Source organism: Danio rerio, chromosome 10 (genome assembly GCF_049306965.1).
Source record: "Danio rerio strain Tuebingen ecotype United States chromosome 10, GRCz12tu, whole genome shotgun sequence".
NCBI classification, from domain to species: Eukaryota; Metazoa; Chordata; class Actinopteri; order Cypriniformes; family Danionidae; genus Danio; species Danio rerio.
Window position 1 is genome coordinate 23,782,787 of NC_133185.1, and position 25,695 is coordinate 23,808,481.

General features: G+C 35.4%; 1 protein-coding gene across 1 annotated transcript in view; it reads left to right on the forward strand.

Moving 5' to 3' along the window:
- Positions 1-858: 858 nt before the first annotated feature.
- The window catches only part of bnip3lb (BCL2 interacting protein 3 like b), a 29,739-nt gene continuing 4,902 nt past the window's right edge, over positions 859-25,695 (forward strand). The window contains 5 exon segments of the mRNA NM_205571.2: positions 859-938; positions 15,032-15,251; positions 18,560-18,632; positions 18,750-18,847; positions 24,735-24,884. Of these exon segments, the coding sequence (NP_991134.2) occupies positions 887-938; positions 15,032-15,251; positions 18,560-18,632; positions 18,750-18,847; positions 24,735-24,884 (593 nt within the window). The 5' untranslated portion in view covers positions 859-886.

Sequence of the window (25,695 nt, forward strand, 5' to 3'; positions counted from 1 at the left end):
TATATATTATCACTTAATAATCTTTTCGACATTTTAAATTAATGCTTTTTTTAATTTGATGATTTTTTTTATTATTATTATTATTATTAATTTACAAATGAAAAATAATAAATGTTACTGCTGGACTGCTCCATGATGGATACTTTTTGTAATATTATTGCATAACATTACATTATTATAAAGATATCATATGTATATTAAATAATATCTAATTACGTTAAAATTGTATTTGTAACTCTCACCATACAAAATATGGTAGAAAACGAGTTTATATGTAGTTAGGTATAATTTTTACTTCTAGATATTTATGGGGGGCTTACCTCGCTAAGTTATTGGTTAAATCCGCCCCTGACTATGACATTATATTATAAAAGTCATCATAACCAAATTCAGTGGGTTGTGTCATATAAACAGTCATTTTAAAAAGTAAAATGGATCCCTGTCGATCTGTAAAGATTTTAAATGAATGATTTTATAAGTCATAATAAAGTAGTGCTAGTACCAATAATTAAACTACACATCAAAATGTTAAATCGACTCGCCATACAGCACTTCAGATTATTGATAAACGTGTCCATAATTCACGTGCTTTTCATAAATATGCAGTCCTCGACTCCATTACGTAATCTTAGTGTCTTTGTTATCAGATATGCACCCCGTTTGCGTCACTTCAGCGTTGCAGGAAACCAGCGCTCCCTCAACCGTTCTGAGGTCAGCCTCAGAAAGCAGTTATTAGCAAAAGTGAGAGCGTCCTCTCCACAGAGCGTCCGATCTGGGGTCAGGCTCCGTCACGCGTGAGCGCGCAGGCCCGAATGTGCGCGTGTGTTCGTGCTGACTCTGAGCTGCTGCTGACAGTCTATTGCAAGCCGCCCTACACAGAGCCACCATGTCCGACGCTGCTGCTCCAGCGGACAACAACGGGGAGCCTGGATTAAACGGTACGTACAACCGGAGCACCTCGCCGTGTTTCCCTGACAGCTACAAAAACTGTTAGACAAGTCTTTGACTTAGTTGTGGTTTTGTTTTTTTGTTACTTTATAAGTTTTCACTTAATGTTAAATTCGATTTCCTAGTTCCAGACAACAATTTCTGTGGCATTATAGACACATGGAAGGCGGGGTTTGCTGAAATACGAGCGCGTCATATTTATTGACAAGTGTCCCGTCCAATGTCCGCTTCTTTAAATATAATTGACTTTGTCTTTAACCAATAGAGTGACTATACGTTTTGAGGAGGCGGGCTTAAGCCGATGTCAACAAGACGAGAACTAGAGCAACTCGAAAATGGAGAGTGTGGATGCTCGAATCTCTATTTTTATTCGTTTTACAAATATTTCACAAATAGCCGCGTTTTTCTGGTGTGCTAATGAGAAGGAGCTTTAGTAAAACGTATTTTATTTACAGTTGTTTGACTTGTAACGCATGAAATGTGACAGCGATAGGGTCTTTGTCTGAAATTTGCGAGGTTGCAAACAAACTGGTGTTGTTATTTGTCGCTGACCATTTTGATTTAACTTGTTAACTATTATTTAATTCTCGTAGCAGAAAAGCGAAGCAACCAATAATTAATTAAAGCCAAAAAAGTTGTCAACCCAGACAATTAAGAAAATGTATCATGCAGAAAGCGAACGTTACATGTTGAACAGCTTAAACATATCTATCTATCTATCTATCTATCTATCTATCTATCTATCTATCTATCTATCTATCTATCTATCTATCTATCTATCTATCTATCTATCTAACGTTATCTATCTATCTATCTATCTTTCTATCTATTTGTCTTCTATTTTGTTCATTTCTTGTGTCATCTGATCAGTCATAATCTAATAATCATTTAATAATTTCTTTAAAACATGTTTTAACATTATTGGGAATTCCTAAAAATATATATACGAGACTATAATAAATCGTATTGCAATTCCTGGTATGCTTTCAGAAATGTAAAGAGCAGACAGCTAGATCTTGCTGTCTAAATATTAAGACCGCGGATTTAGAGAAGTACACTTTAGCTGGCCTTCAATGTAAACAACGCATACTAATGAATGCTGAGTGCGCTACGTGCGCGCTGTGAACAGAACTAGTAGCGTCACTAGTCCCCACATCTGTGACCTTAGTTCAGGACGCCACTCTATGAAGAAGACGTGGCTAATGAATATTAATCGTGTACCGAGTAAGAAAGCAATGATTGGCTGAAAGACGGTTTGGGCGGAGTATGTGTAGTCAGCTGCCCTATTACAAGCTTGCGCATGGATTATTAATTAGGCTACGTGACTGAGCTTTGTGGGGGGAAGATTCAAAGCACTGTCCAGCATAAACTAAATATTAATGAGTTAATATTTCGCCATGCCAGTATTCTATTTCCAGCAGAGGCGAATGTGGTCCAGACTGTGTCTACGTGTGGAAAGAGTCTGAAAGAAAGTCAGGAAATAGAATCGGGAGTGTTAGTTTGTGGGAATGAGTTTTTGTGAAGCAGCGGCGGATTCCTTAATGTTAAGTGTGTCACGAGGAACGGTTATGGAGACTGCATTTAGATCAGTTGGCTTTTGCTGAAAATTAGATTTGCATATTATATTTGCACGTAGTTTAAAGTAAGTAACAGCGTGAGGTTTTTAATTTTACATTTAAAGAAGGTACTTTTACAGCTAAGGGATCATAAAAAACAATAATGTGTTCATCAGAATTCGTCCATCTCAGTATCCGGCATTTAAAGTCTACATAAAATCAAAATTTAAAGTGTTTATTTCACTAGCGCACATTGTTGCTCTTAAGGTGAACAATTAATTTGTGCAAGTTAATCCACTAAAAAAAAAGGTTTGTTTTGGTAATCTTTATTCAAAATGTATCTATTTGCTTCCGCTCTGAAATGGCAGTCCTTCTCTTCTGATTTCCGTTCGACGACTTGGGCAGAACATGCTTAGCCACAGGTCTCCATAGTATTAGAAACATTTTCTGCAAGAAGTACCTGGATGAGCTTCTACATCAACTGAGAATCTGAAGTTTGCATTCAATTGAAACTTTACTATCCCATAAGGCCAAAGGAGAGAATTTATGAATAGACCCTTTTCACATTCTCTGCACAAGACTTTTGGCTAGCGGAGAAATTAAAATGGTCGTGCCTAACTGGGTCTGGTTCTCTTAAAGGTTTTTTTTTCTTCACTCTCCTATCAGGTGAATTTTTTTTCCCTCTCCGCTGTCGCCACTGGCTCGCATGGTTCAGGATTGGTAGAGCTACGCATCGATGAATTTGCTCTTCAGTGTTTGAACTCTCAGTAATGATTTTAAATCACACTGAACTGAGCTAAACTGAACTGAACTGAACTTAAACACTAAAAACTGAACTACACTGTTCCAGTTACTATGACCATTTATGTGAAGCTGCTTTGACACAATCTACATTGTAAAAGCGCTATACAAATAAAGCTGATTTAAAAATTTCCGGGTTTCTCAAAAGAGGAAGTCGACATAGAAAAACTCAAAGTGCAGTGAATGGATGAATACAACAATTTGTTTTTTTTTTACAATCTTTTTTGCTCAAATAATAATAGAAAAGCTCCATGATGATGTTATAAAGGCAAAAGGAAAAAAAAAATGTGTGAGACAGATGGCTGCAGCCAGTGGAGAGAATAACGTCAAGTTTACTGTCCTGTCCCATAGACACTGCATTAGAAACACCTTGCACAAGTGGTAATTTGTTTTTTTGTAATTTGAAGCAAAGATGATATACTACATACAGAAATACATATAAATGTTTATATGTTTTAAAAACTATAAATATCAAAATCTTTAAAGGATTTAAGATGCTGATGACTGTTAAACGCATCATAGCATGAAATTGAAGCAGCACAACAACTGATGCTGGTAGATCACATGATATAGCCCCTTTCACACATACAGACCTTTCCGGAAAATTACCGGCAATTTTCCGGAAAGGTTGTATGTGTGAACAGGTCGTTTTTGAAAATACCGGTAAATTCGTTCTGGCTATTTTCCGGAAAGAGAAGTTGTAACATTACCGGCAATTTGCTGGAATGCTGCGATGTGTGAACACAGAAGGAAGATTGACGGAATAAGCGCGTGCACGTCTAGAACGTGCTGACGTGAGATGTCCGCTTTAGCCAATCACAACAGTCAGATGCATTTACGTCCACGCGGTTTATGAGAATAAAAGCCTTTGAATATTTTTCCAGACACATTTAGCTGCTAGAAGTTAGTCAGATCACGTTTATATGTTCTTCTTAATGCCAACTGTATAAATAATCATCGATGAGATGCTTATGACAAGCCGTTGTTTGTTTACCTTCAAGCTTTGCGTGTGCCTGTGAAGTGAAACAGCCTGTGAGCGCCTGCACACGCACATATTATGAACATCTCGACATGCGAAAGTGATCCTGCGAAAGTTGTTCACAATATTGTCATCCACAGAGTTTGTAATTTAGTCAAATGTTTACAAATACAAGCGCAGCCGTTTAAAGCTCATTTCTGGTTAATGATGTCAGAATTTACCGGTATTTTGGAATGGATGTGTGAATGCTCTTTTCCGGAAAATTTCCGTAACGTCCTCGCCTGTGTGAACAGCGCTTTTTTGAATATACCGGTAAAGTCGTTCCGGAAATTTTCCGGATATTTACCGGTATCACTGTGTGAAATGGGCTATTGACAAAATGGTGGATGCCATGCATTCATTCATTCATTTTCTTTTCGGCTTAGAGAGAATTCATTTGTGAAAAATGCAAAAACCTATTTGTGTTTTTAAATGTGAACATTTTAATGTCGTTTAAGCTAATGACTTAATTTTGTTGATATGTGTAAAGCTTAGCTTATCAAAATAGTCTGTTATTTATATAGCAAAAAAGCCAATGGCGAAACTCTAGTGTGTGCTTTAATTCAATTTTGTCTGCTTGTTAAGTCGTGACGTATGAAATACCGTTTCCGGGTCCAAGCCGCTACTCATTTGAAACTCATTTTATCTATTGCGACCGCAATTTTTGAAAGTATTACATCACCTTTTAAATATTTATTATGACCATTTGATGAGTCTCCCCATACAGTTTGATAGAACGCTTGGACCCAGAAGCCGCTTCCCATGACATCACACTTAAAGGGCCATCACACCCCCCACTTTCAGTTTAGGTCCACCTCAGATTTTTTTCAAAAGATGCATCATAGTGGGCGTGGAGCTTGCGAGCAAAGGGCAGGAGTGGGCGTGGCCAGCAGAGCAGGGGAGAAGGAGGGGAGCGAACAACTGTTTTCAGTCTGCTCACAAAATGAGACAAACCATGAGGAGACCCATGATTTTATAGTTTACAAAGTTAAAATGCAAAGAAATAAACAGTAATTTTATGCCCTGCTACATTCGTAATTTCATATACACATAACCACAATTTATATCATTACAAAGATAATCGTGTTCATATAAACACTAAATGAGGACTTTTCCCTCAATCCCCGGGTCTGAATGCAGACTCAGTGCAGCAGGTCTCTGCCCTGTCTATTATAACCATTAGCCCTGCTGGTAGTCTGGAGGAGGCGAACACAGCAGCACGGCGATTTGTCTAAATGTGAACGAACTCCTGATAAAAGACACATCCGCTATTCTCTCCTGACAAAAATGCTTGCAGCACACACACAACTTAGCTGTATCTGCCCTGACAGGATCACGGGGAAAAACATGCAACAAACCCCGTGGATCAATGAAACAAACACATACAACACTTCATGAACGGCTAAATACTCCGTGCCGTGGGTCTGCGGACGCTTCTCACCCAGTCATCAACAAAGGATTTCACAACTGAGCTTGGCACTGGCAGGTCTGCTTTGTCTTCGGAAAGCACGTGCTCTCATGAATAATTAAGAAGCCGGCTCTTCTCATAGGATAAGAAAACTCCTCTATGAATAATAATGAGAAACCGGCACAGAATCTTTGCACTTGCAGTTCTGCACTACGTTGCAATGAATTAGCTGACAAAATCTCAAAATTATCCAGTTTTCCCCACAAATATAGGTAACAGGTGCTAACGTTATCCTTACTGATGCTCAACACACACAAATCTGTTAAAATCGCAAAAAAAGTACTTGAGGGTTTCGTGAACCTTCAAGCTCATTTTTCTCAATGAATTCAAGTCTCTCATTCACTACATCATGAAACTGTATCATCAGCACCACAGGCCCCATCATCTCATAAACCTCTTGGTTTCCCACAAATGAGGCTGCCAGATCTCAGTGCTTCTCAAAGTGATGACCTCAGCTTTCGAATGCACTAGTGCTGCTGAAGACTAGTAAATCAGAGCGATTCTTCTGGGAAAGTGAAGTGACTGTTGGCCAGGTTCTTTTGGCATAACAGATGGGCAAATGTGGGCTCTGCGTTTTGGCTTGCAGTGTTTGTATGACAGTCTGGCTGTGTACTAGACGTGATGACTGCTTGTTGGAGGACGTGCGAAGAGACTATGCCCACAGACAAAGATCTACAAGGATGAATTTCACAAAACGTGTCAAGAAAATGTTCAGGTTATATTTCATCCATAAATAAATCAAAGAATCAAGACTTTATAAGATTAATTTGTTTTTATGTGCTTATTTGGTTTTAACTATTTTTACCTTTTAGTAAATTAACTAATTTAAAAATAAATGGTGGCTTATAAGTGTACTGTTAAATGGCTGTAAAAGGGAATGATCTACATATATTATATATTATAATTACAAGATTTAATGTTACGACTATATAGTCAGAATTATTCACAGAGAACTAATCAAGTAAATTTATATATGACCATGGACCATAAAGCTAGTCTTCTGTTGCACAGAAATATTTTAGCTGTTGTTTGGGTCAAAATGATGCATCTCTTTCCTAATAAAGTAAAGATAATTTTTCTGTGAAGATAATTCGCACATTTGCTACTGTAAATATATAAAAACTCAATTTTTGGTTTATGTGCATTGATAAACACTTAATTTAGACAACTTTAAGGACAGTTTATCTCAATATCATAATTGTCTATATATTTTATATTATTTTTTTATAGTTGTTTCTTGACCAAATTTTGTTGTGTCCTAACAAACCAAAAATTAATGTAAAACTCATTTATTCAACTTTTATATTATGCATAAATTTCAAAATGTATATTTGACTGTTTTTGTGGTCTTTGGTCACATACAGTTGAAGTCAGAACTATTAGCCCTCCTTTGATTTGATTTGATTTTTTTATTTTTCTTTCCCAAATAATGTTTAACAGAGCAAGGAAATTTTCACAGTATGTCTGATAATATACTTTCTTCTGGACAAAGTCTTATTCGTTTTATTTTGGCTAGAAGAAAAGCAGTTTTACATTTTTTTAAGCTCAAAATCATTAGCCCCTCTAGGCTATATATTTTTTATATATCATTATACAATAACTTGTCCAATTACCCTAACCTGCCTAGTTAACCTAGTTAAGCCTTTAAATGTCACTTTAGGCTGTATAGAATTGTCTTGAAAAATATCTAGTAAAATATTATTTAGTGTGATCATGGCAAAGATAAAACAAAAGTTATTAGAAATGAGTTAATAAAACTATTATGTTTAGAAATGTAATGAAAAAAATCTGTCTGGTAAACAGAAATTGTGGAAAAAATAAACAGGGGGGCTTATAATTTAGGGGGTTTAATAAGTCTGACTTCAACTGTATGTAGTTAATTACACATTTCCATGAGAGTGAATCAGATGCAGCTTTTTTACTCTTTAGAAACAAACAAAAACATATGACAGGTTTTGACCTTTTAATGGCACTAAGGGGCCCAAAGTATGCCAAGATAACCTCCCCCTCACCATTATACCACCAACACCTGCCTGAAGTATTGATCCAAGACAGGATGGATCCATGAATTCATGTTGTTAAATTCCAATCCAACCAGTCAGTCGAGACGTATCTAAAAAAAAAAAAGGCTTTTTTCAATCCTTTAGTATCCAGGTTTGTTGTATATTTAAATTGTAGTCTCAGTATGACCTTTGTATACGGCATCAACAAAACATTTACACTTAGAACTGCCACACACTGTATGTTTTCATTTTTCAGGCCGATTTGTAAAACCTAGAGATGGTTCTGCATGAAAATCTCAGCAGATCATCAGAAATACTCAGCAAAAAATACACTATGCTGCTCTCACGGTCATTTAAACCACCGTTTCTGATATTTGATTTGAACTTTGATTTTGAAGATTGCATTGACCAAGAATGTCTCATTCAGCTCCCTTGTTCAGTAGTCAGTGCACTGATCAGGGAGTCAGCCATTTTAAGTGCTATCTTGATCATCCAATTCTTCCAGCACACTAGCGTTTGCTCCCTGAAAAGTCCCACAATGCATTATGAAGATCAGTAAGCGTTGATGTGCACTATGCTTCCATATAGGAAGTGTAGAAGCTCAAAGCATGAATCACATGAACCAAATCATCAAACACATGGACAAGCGAGAGACGTTTTTAGAAAAATGTTACTGTTGAAGATTACTGTTGAAATTTACCATGAATGAATATTGCAAACATAAAGTAAGTGGAAAAAAATTGTTGCCTAATAGTTAGTGAGTTGGACTTGTAACCGATAGGTATTAAAGATGGGGGTTTGCTGGAAGCAGTAGCTGCCCATTGCTCTGCTCACAGTGTATGCTAAATTGCTTAAAAGCAGAGGACCAGTATGGGTCCTTCGGGTATGGGTAACCGTAACGGAGGCCAGCTAGTAAGTGCTGTGCAGGTAAACCTCACTCCTGACCTCTAAAGGTGCTCTAGTGACAGATGCTAGAGGCCATGGTCTTAAGCCTCCTTGTTAGAGCAACTGACTCCCATGCGGAAGGTTGCCGGTTCGATATCAGCTCAGAGCAGGTTAGGTGGCATAGGACTGGTGGGGTTACATTGGTGCCGTGACCCGGATGAGAATGCGGTTTAGGTTAGTGAGTGTAACGGAGGCTAGTAAGTGCTGCACAGCTAGTAAGTGCTGTGCAGGTAAACCTCACTCCTCTGACCTCTAAAGGTGCTCTAGTGGCCATGGTCTTTAGCCTCCATGTTAGAGCAACCGACTCCCATACGAAAGGCTGTTGGTTTGATACCAGCTTGGAGCAGTTGGGTGGCGTAGGGCCGGTGGGGTTACACATACATGTCAATACTCACCTCAGTTATAATTGTTAAATGGTTTAAATGCCGGACATGAAACAATCAAATCATTTAGCTATAATGTACTTTTAAAAATGTCATAAAATTTATATTTTAAAAATTTCCCTACTGAAAAAAACAGCTTAAACCAGCCTAGGCTGGTTGGCTGGTTTTAGCTGGTCGACCAGGCTGGTTTTAGAGGAGTTTTGGTTTCCAGCCGTTTTCAGCCTGGTCTTAGCTGGGCAGGCTGGGAGATCTATAACCAGCTTGACCAGCCCAGCCAGGCTGGGAGCCCAGCCAAAACCAGCTGTGTCCAGCTTAAACCAGGCTGGTCAAGCTGGTTTTAGCTGGATTTAGCTGGTCATTTTTCAGCCTGACCAGCTAAGACCAGGCTGGAAATGGCTGCAAACCAGCCTGGAAATGGCCAAAACCCCTCTAAAACCAGCCTGGTCGACCAGCTAAAACCAGCCAACCAGCCTAGGCTGGTTTAAGCTGGATTTTTCAGCAGGGTTTAGTTCTGCTGTATATAAATTCCAGTTTTGGTGTTGTACATGCAGAATCTCACTGTCCTTACCAGTGCCTGAATTTGTGTATTTGACTGACTGATTTCGTCTATGTTCTCAGGAGCTAAGAGGCAGATTGAGATGCACCCCATGTTTACATGTCTAAATGCATAAAGTTGCTGCCCTGTGATTGCCTCATTATACAAGTGTGTTAATGAGCAGTCGAACAGGTGTGTATAATAAAGTTGCCAGTCAGTGAGTGTATATCTAAATTCAGATGTTCATGTAACAGGGCCATCCGTCTATCATTTTGAAGGCATGATGCTTTAGCTTGTCGTAAATGAGTGAGCATAAGCCTCTGTAATACTATCATGCATCTGATCTTTTGATCTATGTCTCTCTCCGGATGACAGCTAAAGCAGCCTGTTCCACCGTTGGCCAGAATGTTCCGTTTGCTGCTGCCATGCCAACACTGTTTGTTTTAGTGGATTGAAACAAAGGTCAGATGCCAGTATGGACCAGTTCACAATATTCCTCTGCTGAAGAGACCAGCAGAGTAGTGCCCAATTCAGTTGATCACGATATGCTTACATGGATGATGTCCTGACATTCTGACATTAACACAATTAAGACAATATTCTCATTTAGAATCTATAGAGATTATTTAGGTTACTTTTATCCAGCTAAAGTCACACTTGAAGTAAACTCAAATTGAATTAAATATATAGTTTGCCCAAAATGTACATTTACTCAACATTTACTCACATTTTAGGTGTTTTTTTCTGATAAACACAAACATATATTTTGAAGAATGTTGGAAACCAGCAGCCATTGACATTTATAATAGGAACTAAAAATCAATAGCTGTTTTTTCTTTTAACATTTTTCAAAATATCTTCCTTTGTGTTTAAGAGAAGAAAGAAACTCAAACAGGTTTGGAATGAGTAGAGGATTAGTAATGGATTACATAATTTAGATTTGGGTGAACTATTCCTTTAAAATGTGGAGTATTTCTAATTTGGTCACATTATCTAAGTGCAGTATCAGACATGTACACACCTTGATCACAGTATTAGTATTAGCATCATGAAGGAACACCTTTTGCAACATGATAAACACGAATTGCAGTGGTCAACTTACAATGCATATAAAAGAGCAAAAGGCTTTGACTGCATCTGAAATTGTATTCATACAGAAGTCAGGTGTAGTAGGTCAAGCAATAGGTCATGCTGTTACTTCTTACCTACTGTTTTTAAAATACTCAAACATACTGCTCGCCTTGCGTACTATACAGTAGAGAAGTATTTGCTCTAGGACTCTAAGTTTGAATATGAATTAGTATCTGTCTGTTTGCATATCTTGTCTGTTTATGCATAGCATAAGAAATAATTTACAAGCTTTCATAACATTTAAAATAAAACAGCAAAAAGCATATGTAGGGTACCATATCAAAGATGGACTGAATCGGAAGGTGTCATGTTGGTATGTTATAACATGTTATTAATCATAATTAATCATCATCTATATACAATGAAATGAAATGTAAAAAATATATAAAAATACTGAAGTTACAAACTGGCAGCTATGGTTGCTAGAATTTTGCTGTTAAAAATATGGTACAGTGTAAAAGTGTTTACAGTATTGCTGCCGTGTCCTTACAGTATTGTAAAGCGCTTGTAAATGCAGGGTTTAACACTAGGGATTTTTTTCTACTGGCCCGATCGGACCAGGGGTTCAGATTTTTACTTGTCCTGCCAATATTTTCACTGTCCCTCACCAAAAAAAAAAAAAAGTTAATAGCTATTTCTTAGTCACTAATTAAAAAAAAAAAACGTGTGTCAAAATATTTGTAAATCTTGAATTTAAATATTTGAAAAATGTTTATAAATGTATAATGAGCAAAATTCAAAGTGTTTTGCAAACAAAAGTTGCAGGTATTTTATTACAAAAAAGATGGCTGACCTGCCAAACTGACGTCAAACTGTTCAAAACATCACTTCATTTTTTTAGTCGTGGCGTATCCTTATAAATGTCTGCTTTTAATGCGTTAGAAACAAATGTTTTCCCTTAGCATTATTATTTGATGTTGCTGCCATGTTGCTGTCTCTTCGCTGTACTGGATGTTACGGAAAAAATAAGAAGCTTAGAACATCCAATCAGATAAGAGGATCCGAGAACGTGATGCATCAAAGTTTAATTTAAAAAAAATCTTGAATGGTTATAAAAGTCCTTATAATCATTAAAATATTTTATAAAAACAATAAAAAATAATTTGTTCAAAAGTATTGAAGGATAATAATTATATGAGGTAGTTCCGGAAACTTCCTACTTCTCTGTTTATTTGTATGACTTTCAGGTCAGTTTCTTTTGACCGCCCCCTGTCGTTTTAAAGAATATCACAACTGCGAATGCGCGAGTATAAAAGCCTTGTTCGTTTCGCGAGGTGCGCGCGTAGTCACGGAGGTGCGCGATGCGGCACCAGGCGAAAGTATAAGTCCAGCTTTATAGTCTCATCCGCCACACTCATTTGGACTGTGGGGAAAACCGGAGCACCCGAAGGAAACCCACGCGAACGCAGGGAGAACATGCAAACTCCACACAAAAAAGCCAACTGAGCCGAGGCTCGAACCAGCAACCCAGTGACCATCTTGCTGTGAGGCGACAGCACTTCCTACTGCACCTCTGCATCGCCCACATCATAACATATCATTGATAAAACTACTAAAAAACATCAGGGTAACACACATGGCACAAGAGAACATTCTAATGTGCATAATTGATGAGAAACAAAATAAAAAAATTATATTAATATTAACATAAAAAGTAAGTAAAGTGTCCTGGAGGGAATTCTGGGAGAAGTCAATTTATGGTTATTTGCTGTATATATTAAGAAGCATTTTTACAGCCATTTTTACCATAACATGTAAAACGGGAACATGGAAGGAATATTCTAGAAGTGACTGATGTAAACACTGTAATCTTAATATATAGTCTCCTTCTGAATAAGGTAAATAAATAACCAGATTGCTAGTGTCCATGTAGACTTACCCAATGTTTGCTCAACTCAAGGAAGTCACGTGAACCTTCTGTTTTCTTCCTCTTTTTGTTTTCCTGGAAATGGAAGTGGGGCTTTTTGGCATTGGGTTTACACTTAACTGGTCAGCAATGTAAACCAGCGGTAAATAGAGGATTCACTGTGCGATAACACAGACGTTTCTGATGAGACAGCACAGCAGATGTGGGTGAAAGGGGAGCACGGAAAGCTTAGCTGTGTTCATCCCTGAGTCATGGATGAAAGGAGTCTGTGTGTTTGTGTTTGCATTTATCAGGTGATCCTCTGGGAGCGTTGAGTATGGACTCTCACGTACAGCATGCAGTGTGGTGAGGTCAGCTGTGACTAATATCTGTGCAAGGAGCCAGAGAGGGAGACTTTTACTGTCCTTTCACCACAGTTTAATAGAAGTTAAGCCACCAGACCACCTGTCTGATAGCTCAAGACTAACACTCATATTTACTGAACAGGGAAGAAAAAACTATTTGTGATTTGTGTAAAAATATTGACGATAAAACATATTTTAATAGAACGTGTATTTTAAATGATATTAGAGAACGTTTTTCATTCAGGAAATATTTTAAGGAAAATGTTTGAAAAGGTGTCTTCTGGAGCAGTTTTAGAATATTTAACTTTAATTAAAATAAAATATTGTATATGACTCTATTCAGTGTTGTTCCTATTAGTAGGATTTGTTGTTGTTGTTTTGTTTCTTTGTACAATGTACTCTCGGTCCTGTTTGTCTCTGTGTCTTCTAGATCAATGAATACAATCCCATGTACCCCCAAATCTGAACATTTAATATTTTTTAAATTATATTTTATATTATATAGAAATTGAATCATTTGATGTAACATTTATTTTAAATAACATTTTGTGTATTTATTATAACTAAGATTTTCCTGTCAAAAGAGTTTACAGAGTTTAAAGAGACATTTATTTAATTTTCATCATAATTGTGTTATTATATCTTGTATTAAAACCTTGAAGTCATTTGTATTATAGCAATATTATACTATATGATTTATTAGTATATATACTACTATACCTATATTCTTTAGGCAGATGAACAACTACTATTTATTTGTGCTTGGCTTTCAGATACAGAAAAAAAAAAAAAAAAAAAAAAAATATATATATATATATATATATATATATATATATATATATATATATATATATATAAATATATATATATATATATATATATATATATATATATATATATATATATATATATATATATATATATTTGTGGTGTGTGTGTATTTATTTAATTAAGAAAACATAACTATTAAAATTGTCACATTTAGTTTAGATGAGTTTTCCTAAGAGATCATTATTTCACTGATAATTAACTTCACCTGCTCCTCGTTTAGTTGTTTAAAACTTTTAACTTCTTCATTTCAGATTTATATTTTTACTTGCTGCAGCCAATATTACCATTACAATTCCTGTGATGCAAAGCTACATTTTTAGCAGAATTATTCTAGCTTTACTGTCCCATGAGCTTCCAGAAATCTTTCTGATATGATGATTTGGGAGCCAAAAAAGATTTCTGTTTTGTTATCAGTGTTTGCTGCATAATATTTTTTGTCAAAACTGTTTATTTTACTTGTCAGGAATTTTTATGAATTTTTATGAATATTTTTATGAATAAATTTGTTTTTGTTTGAAATAGATTTTTTTATTGCGTTACAAAAATGTGCTTCTTATCATTTTTTATCAATTTATTGATTTTTACAATCAAAATAATAATAATAAAATAGTTTTATATATAAACACACTATAATAACTCATTTCTAATAACTGATTTATTTTATCTTTGTCATGATGACAGTAAATTCTATTGTACTAGATATTTTTCAAGACACTCCTTTACAGTTTTAAGTGACTCTTAAAGGCTAAACTAGGTTAATTAGGATAACTAGTCAGGTTAGGGTAATTAGGCAAGTTATTGAATAATGATGGTTTGTTCTGTAGACTATTGAAAAAAAAAAAATATATATATATATATATAGCTTAAATGGGCTAATGATTTTGACCTTAAAATGTTTTGTAAAAAATTCAAAACTGCTTTTACTCTAGCCAAAATAAAACAAATAAGATTTTTCTCCAGAAGAAAAAAATATCATCAGAAATACTGCAGAAAGGTCCTTGCTCTGTTGAACAAGAAAGAAAACAAAATCAGAGGAGGGCTAATAATTCTGACTTCAACTGTATGTTATAACATGTATAAAATATAATATAAATATAAAATACAATATAAAATGTAATGAAATTTAAAATGTAATGTGAAATGTGTATAGGGTTTTACATGTATTTTACATAACAATTAATTATTAATTACATTTTTTTAGGGTCCTGGGTAGAGCTGGAGATGAACAGAAATGCTGCGTCTCTCTCTTCCTCCAGCGCTTCAGTGCCACCGCCTCTCGCGCAGGTTGTAGAGGAGGATGATGGGATGGTAGGGGGGTTGGAGCACGTTCCCTCCTCTTCATCCATTCACAATGGCGACATGGAGAAAATCCTGCTAGATGCCCAGCACGAGTCCAGCCGAAGTAACTCCTCATGTGACAGGTAGACTATATATGGCATATGATAGTGAATTGTCATTTTTTTACTTCTTAAAAAAAAATCTAAGTATGAATTTTAACAAAGAATGAATGATAATTGAGTGGGATAGAGAGTAATGTACAACATAAAATACTAAATTATTATCTTTATATTTTTTTCCACAAATAATAATTTAGTCCTGTCATGGATGAATAAATATGACACTAAAAGAAAAAGTTACTGTCTTAATGTGTCACTGAATCACTAGTTCACATGATTTTTTTTAAAAAGCTGATTAGAAACTAAGAAAGTGTTTACTGTCTATGAAAAAAAAATCAATAAACCTTTGATATGTATTTTTATTCTTTCATTTATTCAGGTGCAAAATAAATATAGAGACATGTTTTCCTACTTTGTTTTGGGAAGAAAGAAAACATAATATATTATACATAATATGTTGAACACTCAGTATTAATGTCTTGATTGTTGAACTTATGAATAAAAGTTATATAATATTTGCAATTGCAAGATAGTTACACTCTCTTTTCTTGCGAGTTATTACTTCACTATATCATACCTTACTAAAGTACAAATCAAAAATCCACACAGGAATATTTTGTGCTTTTATAACTCATAATGCAGGTAATGCTTTTATGTCCTCTACATGATCTGACATCTGGCCCTTTAAGATGTTGTTTACATAGCTTATATGTGCATATACAGTTAATCTTTTAATGTCACCTGAGTTCACAGCTTGAGTTTAATGACCTCATCGATAGAGAGTAGAGCTATAAACTTCTATTCAAAAACACACATGATCATATTGACCTCGTGCTGATAGCATATGGCCAAAATAGATCTTATCTCACTCAAACTCAATGAATGATATGATTCAGGATGTTTGTTTTAGAAATACTGTGGTTTTTCTGTCATGTGTACACAAACTAGGTTTCTATCACAGAGTGCAAGAGCAGTTCACCCCAAAAATAAACATTGAAAACTCCTGTTTCTGAACTGTGCTTTGAAGCGCTTTGAAGCTTGATGTGCTTTGAAGCATAGTATTGTCTATATAGTTTTATTAACCTTCAAATTGGCCAAATTCAAATACCGAATTGAAAATGCACCTAAAGCAAAAGTGCTAGTTTTGTAAAAGCTTCCGTGTATCACAAAAAGATTCTATGCTTGCATGAGGTGTTTTTTTCAATATCTTAAAAAAAAAAAAAAAAAAAAAAAGGTTTTGAAAAGTTGCAGTGCAAAGGAAACCTATTTTTTATCATAATTAATCCAGCTTTATTTTCGCATGATCTTACAGAAATTATTCTGATTTGATGATTTGGGACCCAAAAAAGATTTCTGTATTGTTATCAGTGTTAAAAATAGTTGTGCTGCGTAATATTTTTTTGTCAAAACTGTTTGTTTAACTTTTCAGGAATTTAAATTAATTTCAATATTCAAAAATTGGTTTTAAATTTGCTTTTGTTTGAAACAGATTTTTAAAATTTAATTTGAAATGTGCTCTTTTTTAAGGTCAAGAAGAATTTAAGTCTATCAGTTATGATACAACTGTAACAGTGTGCTCTACAATATGCTTTTTTTAGTAGTTATAATATTATTGAATGTGTTCAAATAATCTGTGCTATAAATGTAGTATCATCTTTCCTTGCTGAGGGTAAATAAAACAATTCTATAGTGGTGAAGAACCATACCAAGATAGGATGTTTCAGTTAAATTAGTGAAATTATCTCTACTTTGTAAGACACCACTTTAGGTTTCAACTTTAAAAAAGATCTTACAACCAACAGTGCTATAATGAAAACAATGTACACTAAGTAATATACAACAACTTCTAAATGTTATTTAACACATCAAAACGGTCTTAAAAACAAGAGGTCAATATTCAAGTTAGATTTTAAGGGTGATATACTGTATGAAAGTTTTGCTTTTTCACTTTCACAGCGATAACACACTGGATAAATCACTTGTGTTTTCTTTGATTAAATCTCTAGCTGCAGTATACAGTTGAAGTTAGAATTATTAGCCCCCTTCGATTTATTTTTTAATTTTTTTAATATTTTCCAAATGATGTTTAACAGAGCAAGGAAATGTTCACAGTATGTCTGATAATATGTTTTCTTCTGGAGAAAGTCTTATTTGCTTTGTTTCGGCTTGAATAAAAGCAGTTTAGAATTTTTTATGAACCATTTTAGGGACAAAATTATCAGCCCCTTTAAGCTATATTTTTTCTCGATAATCTACTGAACAAACCATCATTATACAATAACTTGCCTATATGCCCTAACCTGCCTAGTTAACTTAATTAACCTAGTTAAGCCTTTAAATGTCACTTTAAGCTGTAAAGAAGTGTCTTGAAAAATATCTAGTAAAATGTTATTTACAGTTATCAAGGCAAAGATAAAATAAATCAGTTATTAGAAATGAGTTATAAAATTATTATGTTTAGAAATATGTTAAACAGAAATTGGGGGAAAAATAAACAAGTGGTCTAATAATTTAGGGGGGCTAATAATTCAGACTTCAACTGTATGTGAACCCTACCAATGACCTTCAAATTGTATATTAGCAAAAAAATGAACTACATAACATTGGTTAATGCATAGTTAAGTTTATTTTACAATAATTATTTCACTTTTTTTATTTAATTTAATGAGATCACAAACGTTTTGCTCAAATCGGTAATGGAAACCAAACCAGGCTAATGATTGGTGGTTTTAATTGACCTGAAAAGAATGAAAATTGCAACAAGGAATTACAAATAAAGCACTATAAAAACTTCAGTGTATAACAGAGTTACATCTGTTCATGTTTAATGACTTTTCTTTCACAGTCCACCATTTTGAAAATAGACATGATCAGATTGTACATACGAGATGTAGAATCAGACACTCAAGACTAACACTCATATTTATTGAACAGGGAAGAAAAATCTATTTGTGACTTGTGCAAGAACATTTTGACAAAACATTTTAATAGAACGTGTATTTTAAATGATATTAGAGAACGTTTTTATTCAGGAAATATTTTAAGCAAAATGTTTGAAAATGTTTCTTCTGGAGCAGTTTTAGAATATTTAACTTTAATTAAAATAAAATTTTAAATGTTTCTAAAACTTTCTATATTCAGTATTCTATTCAGTGTTGTTAATATTAAGTATTACGTTTTTTGTTTGTTTGTTTGTTTGTTTGTTTTTTTACAACGTATGTTTGTTAGAAAACTGATATGATTATATGTTAAATATTGTGTATTTTATATAGGTTTTGCCATGAATATAGCCAAAGCATTAAAACATAAGTAAACAAATAATTCTTTCTCAGTCCTCCTCGACCTCACAGTCCTCAGGATGAAGGGCAGATCATTTTTGACGTGGACATGAGGAGAGACAGTCAGGTACTTTTTCTCCCGAGAACATTGTGGATCATCTAATTTATGAGCTGTACTCTGGCTTATCTTCATTAGCTGTCTGTGTTTGTTTGCGCGCGTGTGTGTGTGTGTGTGTTCGCTCAGGAGGAGGTCATGGAGAAGATCAGAGATGATGACATCTTAATGAAGGATTCAGACCGCATGGCAGACTGGTCGAGTAGACCAGAGAATATTCCTCCTAAGTAAGTCTGTGTTTGAGATATAGTTGTATTTAGCATTTATAGTTATCCAAAAAATATATTTAAATATGCTGCAAAAATAATACCTGATATAATATAATTAAAAGTTTTAATCATCATTTGATGTCAGTTAAAGTTTACCTGAAGTTAAAACATACACGCACGCACACACACGATTTAGTAAGGTGAAAGTTTAGTATTTACCTCTAATAACCCTGCTCCAATACATTCTAGCACTAGCTGCTAACAGTTTATAGCATTAGTTTGCTGTTAAAGGGGAAATGAAGCACTCAGTCAAGTTTACCTTATGAAAATACATTCAACTTTAATGAAAATACATTAAACAAACTTGATTAATGTAACCATTTAGCAGAAAACGGCATGTTTTACTATAGATTTAAGACCTAGGGTGCCGCCATCTTGGAATGTCACTGTGTCTGACATCACGGGATTGGTTGAGTTCCCTAAGTTGAGCAGAAACTGTTGCTGCTGCAAATACAAGCATCAGATGTGTGTCTAATATAAAAGTATATATATATTTATTCTATTTTTCTTTCTTCCCCTTTTAATTACCAATCATTTGATGTGCTTTGATTCACTCTCTGCATTATGCTGCCTGACTGCCTGTCTGTAATTGTAACGGACTCAACACAAAAACAGAGATGTGGGAGGGGCTGTAGCAGTGAAAAGTGAAAGTACCCGCCCCCATTACGTTGCATTAGTTTGAATGTAAATCCCCTTGTCAGGCAGAGCCAGAGCAGCGTGAGAGGATCACAGCGTTTCAAACGAAGGCAAGGCAAGGCAAGTTTATTTATATAGCACATTTTATACACAATGGCAATTCAAAGTGCTTTACATAAACAAGAATAAAAGAAACAAGTAAAATAAAAATAAAAACAAATAATAAAAATGCATAAAAACAAAACAAAACATAAAAACAGGTAAAATGTGATATGAAAGAATGAAGAAGAAGATAAAAACATGATAGTGCAATCTGTCGGACGCAGCACAGTGCTCATTCAGTAAAGGCACAGCTAAACAGATGTGTTTTCAGTCTTGATTTGAATGTGCCTAATGTTGGAGCACATCTGATCATTTCTGGAAGCTGATTCCAGCAGCGAGGGGCATAGTGGCTAAAAGCCGATTCACCCTGCTTTGACTGAACTCTTGGAACTTCTAGTTTATATGATCCTACAGATCTGAGTGATCTGTTAGGTTTGTTTTCAGTAAGCATATCTGTGATGTATTTAGGTCCTAGGCCATTTAGTGATTTATAGACCAGTAATAATACTTTAAAATCTATTCTGAATGTAACTGGCAGCCAGTGTAAAGACCTGAGGACAGGTGTGATGTGCTCTGATTTTCTGGTTCTGTTTAGAATTCTGGCTGCAGCGTTCTGGATGAGCTGCAACTGTCTGACTGTCTTTTTAGGAAGACCAGTGAGGAGTCCATTACAGTAATCCACCCTGCTGCTGATAAAAGCATGAACAAGTTTTTCTAAATCTTCACTAGAAACAAAGCATCTGATTCTTGCTATGTTTTTGAGATGATAGTATGCTGATTTACTGACTGCTTTGACATGACTGTTGAAACTCAGATCTGACTCCAGAGTCACACCAAGATTCTTGACCTTATTTTTTGTCGTTTGACCTTTAGAGCCAATGTACGCATACATTGAGAACCTCATCTCTGTTCCCAAACGCAATGACTTCTGTTTTCTCTTTGTTTAACTGAAGAAAGTTTTGGCACATCCAATTGCTCATTTCATCAATGCATTGGCAGAGGGTGTCAATGGGGCTGTAGTCATTAGGCTGTAAGGCTAGGTAGATCTGAGTGTCATCAGCATAGCTGTGGTAGGAGATTTGGTTCTTTCTCATTATTTGGCTTAGAGGGAGCATGTAAAGGTTGAACAGGAGAGGTGCTAGAATCGAGCCTTGTGGGACTCCACACGTCATGGGTGTCCACCTCGACCTATGGTCACCTATACTGACATGGTAACCTCTACCTTCTAGGTAAGATCTAAACCATTTGAGGACTGTCCCAGACAGCCCAACCCAGTTTTCCAGCCTATCCAGAAGTATGCTGTGATCGACAGTGTCAAATGCAGCACTGAGATCCAACAATACCAGCACTGTTATTTTACCTGAATCTGTATTTAGGCGTATATCATTGATTATCTTTATAAGAGCGCTCTCTGTACTGTGATGTGCTCTGAACCCCGATTGAAAATTGTCTAAACACCCCCTGAAGTTTAAGAACTTGTTGACCTGGTTAAAACAACTTTTTCAATGATTTTGCCAATGAAAGGGAGATTTGAGATTGGCCTGTAATTGCTCAATAGGGTGTTATCCAGGTTGCTCTTCTTCAAGAGGGGTTTAACAACTGCAGTTCTAAGTGAGGTTGGAAAAATCCCTGAGATAAGTGAAGCATTTACCACTTTTAGAAGATCCATTTCTAAACAGGTAAACACTGTTTTGAAGAATGATGTGGGGAGCGTGTCAAGACTGCAGGTTGATGTTTTCATAACTTGCACAGTCTCTTCTAAGATTTTGCTGTTAATTGCCATGAAATCAGACATAATGTCTGATTTCTTAAGTTGTGGTTGAGCTTGTTTGATATCGACACAACTTGGCTGATTGGATGAGCTGATTGCCTTTCTGATATTATTAATCTTATCAGTGAAGAAATGAGCAAACTCATTGCATTTGCTTTCAGAGAGGAGCTCACTTGGAATCTGACTGGGGGGGTTTGTGAGTCTCTCTATCGTTGCAAAGAGTGTACGAGCATTATTTAAGTTGCCGTTTATAAGGCTTGAAAAGAAAGTCTGTCTAGCAGTGTTTAGTTCCATATTAAAGGCATGAAGACTGTCTTTATAGATGTTATAATGGACTACTAGTTTCGTCTTTCTCCACATACGCTCAGCTTTTCTGCACTGCCTTTTCATCATTTGTACTCTCGGTGACCTTGTCCAAGATCCTTTTTGCCTGCCAGTCATCTTCTTGACTTTAACAGGAGCGATGTCATTTATGACATTCTCAATTTTAGAATTGAACAAATCAAGGAGAGAATCAACAGAATCTGCAGATATACTTGGTGCTAGCGATATGGCCTTCATAAACTGCTCACTAGTGTTCTCATTTATGCATCTCTTTCTGACAGAGACAGATCTGTCTTTAATAGCTGGAGTGATCAATATATCAAAAAAGATACAGAAATGATCAGATAGTGCCACATCCTTAACAACAGTTGATGAAATGTGTAAACCCTTAGTTATAAGTAGATCAAGAGTGTGTCCACAATTGTGTGTGGGTCCTTGAACATGCTGAGTCAGATCAAAAGTGTTAAAAACAGTCATCAGTTCTTTTACAGCATTGATTTCTGGATTATCAATGTGAATATTAAAATCCCCAGCAATACTAAAATAATCAAATTCAGAGGTTACAATTGATAACAGCTCTGTAAAATCCTCAAAAAAAGCTGGAGAATATTTTGGAGGTCTGTAGATAATGATCAGTAAGATGCGTGGAGCACCTTTTAGTGCTATACTCAGATATTCAAAAGACAGATAGTCACGAAATGACACTTGTTTACATTCATACACATCTTTAAACAGGGCAGCGATGCCTCCACCTCTCCTATTAACTCTGCAAACACTCAAAAAGTCAAAGTTTAAAGGAGCTGCTTCATTCAGAACTGCTGCGCTACAACTGTCATCTAGCCAAGTTTCAGTTAAAAGCATAAAATCAAGGCAATTTGTGTTGATAAAATCATTGACTAAAAGAGACTTATTGTTGAGCGATCTGATGTTTAAAAGCGCTAACTTAACAGTTTTAGCTGTTTTTCCTATAGTAGTCTCAGATCTACATTTAATAGACACCAGATTTGAATGATTTGCTAAACGGCCTGATGAAGTCTTTGGTTTTCTGTCACTTAACACAACACATATCTGCTTAGAGAAAGCTACAGACACACTGGGTTCCTGCTTGTTCTGAAAACATTTGATAAAGACACTGTTATCTAAGCAGGTCCCCGACACACATCACAGAGAGCTCTTGTGTTCACCAGCTGAAGATGGGGCGTTGTTGTTTGGGCCCTGGCGGTGTGATCGGAGGGCTCTTCCAGGTGGGCTCATAGGTGGTTGTGAAGCAGGCCGCTTTTTGGTTGGTAACTGGGGGCTTGCGGCAATGGAGTGTGAAAGTTTAGTTCCAGCATACACCAGTTCCTCCATCTTTTTTGAAAAACCCAAGAGTGGTGAACATTGTGACAATGAGAACGTGTCCGGTGACAGAGGCTGTGCATCTGGAGATTCTGTCTGCAGAAATATGTTTTCCTGAGGATCATTTTTGAGTGACGAGACTTGATGCTGTCCTGATGCATCACAGTCTGCCTGTGTTGAGCAGAGGGCAACTGATAGTGAAAAAACGAACAGTATTAACAAAAGAAAAATACACACCTGAAGACATGCTTGTATTTATTGTATTTGCAGCAGCTCTGTGATGCTCATCCACAACTTTATCCATTGGTTGGAATTGGCTTTCCTATCCATAGGCTGTCCTGTGTCTGTGTTCAGTCTGTTACACTTACAGACAGGCAGTCAGGCAGCATAATGCAGAAAGTGAATCAAAGCGCATCAAATGATCTATAATTTAAAGGCAGAAAAAGAAAAATAGAATAAATATATATACTTTTATTTTAGACACATATCTGATGCTTGTATTTGCAGCATCTCTACGTCCACAACTTCACACATTGGATTAAAGTAGACTTTACAGTCTCCTTTACTTCCATTGTTTCTGCTCAGCGCAGAGAACTCAACCAACCCCGTTACTTCAGACACAGCGACTTTCCAAGATGGCTGCACCCTAGGTCTAAAATCTATAGTAAAACACGCCATTTTCTGCTAAATGGTTACATTAATCAAGTTTGTTTAATGTATTTTCATTAAAGTGGAATCCAATGTACAAAATAAGTTAAACTTGACTGAGTGTTTCATTTCCCCTTTAAGCTAACATACACAACACTCAAAAACACTGTCAAGGTCATTCATCTGCAGCAAGTGTGTTCACTGATAGGTATTGGTTAATTCTGACAATAGCATGTAGCTGGGCTAACCTTAATTAAATAGAGAATTAATATTGGCCCATATATTTAAAAAAAAAGAATAAAGTTTTCACAGGAAAGCTGATAATTTAACTTTCAGCTGTAGCTCTGTAAAAACCTGGTGAACTAAATCAGTGTTTTTACTGAATACTAATCCAAACAAAATATTTGATTTATAGATGCTCTTCATAGGTTGTAACTGTCTCTCATATTAGCATCATGCTAATAGCATCATTCATTACCAACAGCAGCTGAGCAGCATTAGCAGGTTGTTGAGCTACTTCAAAACACTAAAAACAGTTTGTTGTTGATGAATCACAAATAATGTTGTTTAACATTAGCATGTGCTAGGCTAACAAATGCTCACCAAAACAAACTAGCTGGCACAAATGCTCTGTAAAAGTGTACTTTTCATTTTTAGCTTTGCAAGCTTTCCTTACTGCTATTTAAAATAATTAATTATTTATTAAATTTTTCACTATAATTGAACATTTTTTATTTTAATTTACAGATAATTATGGGAATGTTCCATGAAGTGTTCATATTATTTATTAGGGCCAACATTAAATATATTAAAATTAATAAATGGTACTTGTGTCAGGATTTTTCCAGTAATGCCCTAATATTTTATATTATAAATAGTATAATATAATAAAATAATATTTATAGTATAATTATAAATATTATAATGTTTATCTGTTTTTTCTTCATCTTCTTAAGTAGTGTGAAATGTTTGCAGGTGTAATGATGCTGTTTTGATAACGGTGTGCTGGATTTCTCTTTCTGACAGGGAGTTTCATTTCCGGCACCCACGGCGTTCAGTGACTCTCAGCATGAGGAAGACTGGAGCCATGAAGAAAGGAGGCATCTTCTCTGCTGAGTTTCTCAAAGTGTTTATCCCATCGCTGCTTCTGTCCCACATCCTGGTCCTGGGTCTCGGGTAAATATTTCTTAATGCTCAGTCAAACTTGACACACATTCCACCCTTAGTTCCTCTCAAGTCTCCCATTATTGCAACATGGCATGCATTCAAGGTGGAAATAACACAGAAGTAGCCAAAAATTAAAGGGCAATATTCCAAACAATAAATCCTACAAAATTCAGGAAACAGGCCAGGACTGTCAAATTCATGCACAAAAAAAAACCTTCAGATTGAAGCATGCAGTTTCTGGAAAGCTTCTGCATTTTGTTTGTAAAAAGCATCAGATGGTCCTTAATGAGCGCTTTGTAGATGTGACTAAACAATTAGTTGGCAGCATCCTGTTTGAAAACTCCCACAACCCCCTGGAGGTTAGGGAATTTTATTTTATTTTATTTTTTATTTTTTTGACAAAATCACACCCACCATGATTTTTTTTTCAGGCAGAGATGGTGTATTATTTATTGTCTGTTGTAAAGTGATTTATAAAACACAGCTTACACAGAAGCCAATTTCCAACTGAGCAGGGTTGTGTTGGTTAGTGTGGCGATTTCACATTCACACTTGGGGACCAGGAGAGCCAATTAGATATAAGTTAAAGAATCAAATTGTCAATTTAATAATTGAAGCATAAAATGTATATAAATGAACCACAATTTAAATGAACAAATAATGGAGAAATAAATAGACATATTGAAAAATGTTTATTAAAAAGCGTTTTTAAATGTCATTTAATAAAGCAATAAAACAATACATTTAAAAATAACATTTAAATTTATAAATAAATAGACAATTTATAACTATTTAATTTAAGTTTTAAAACTGTCATTAA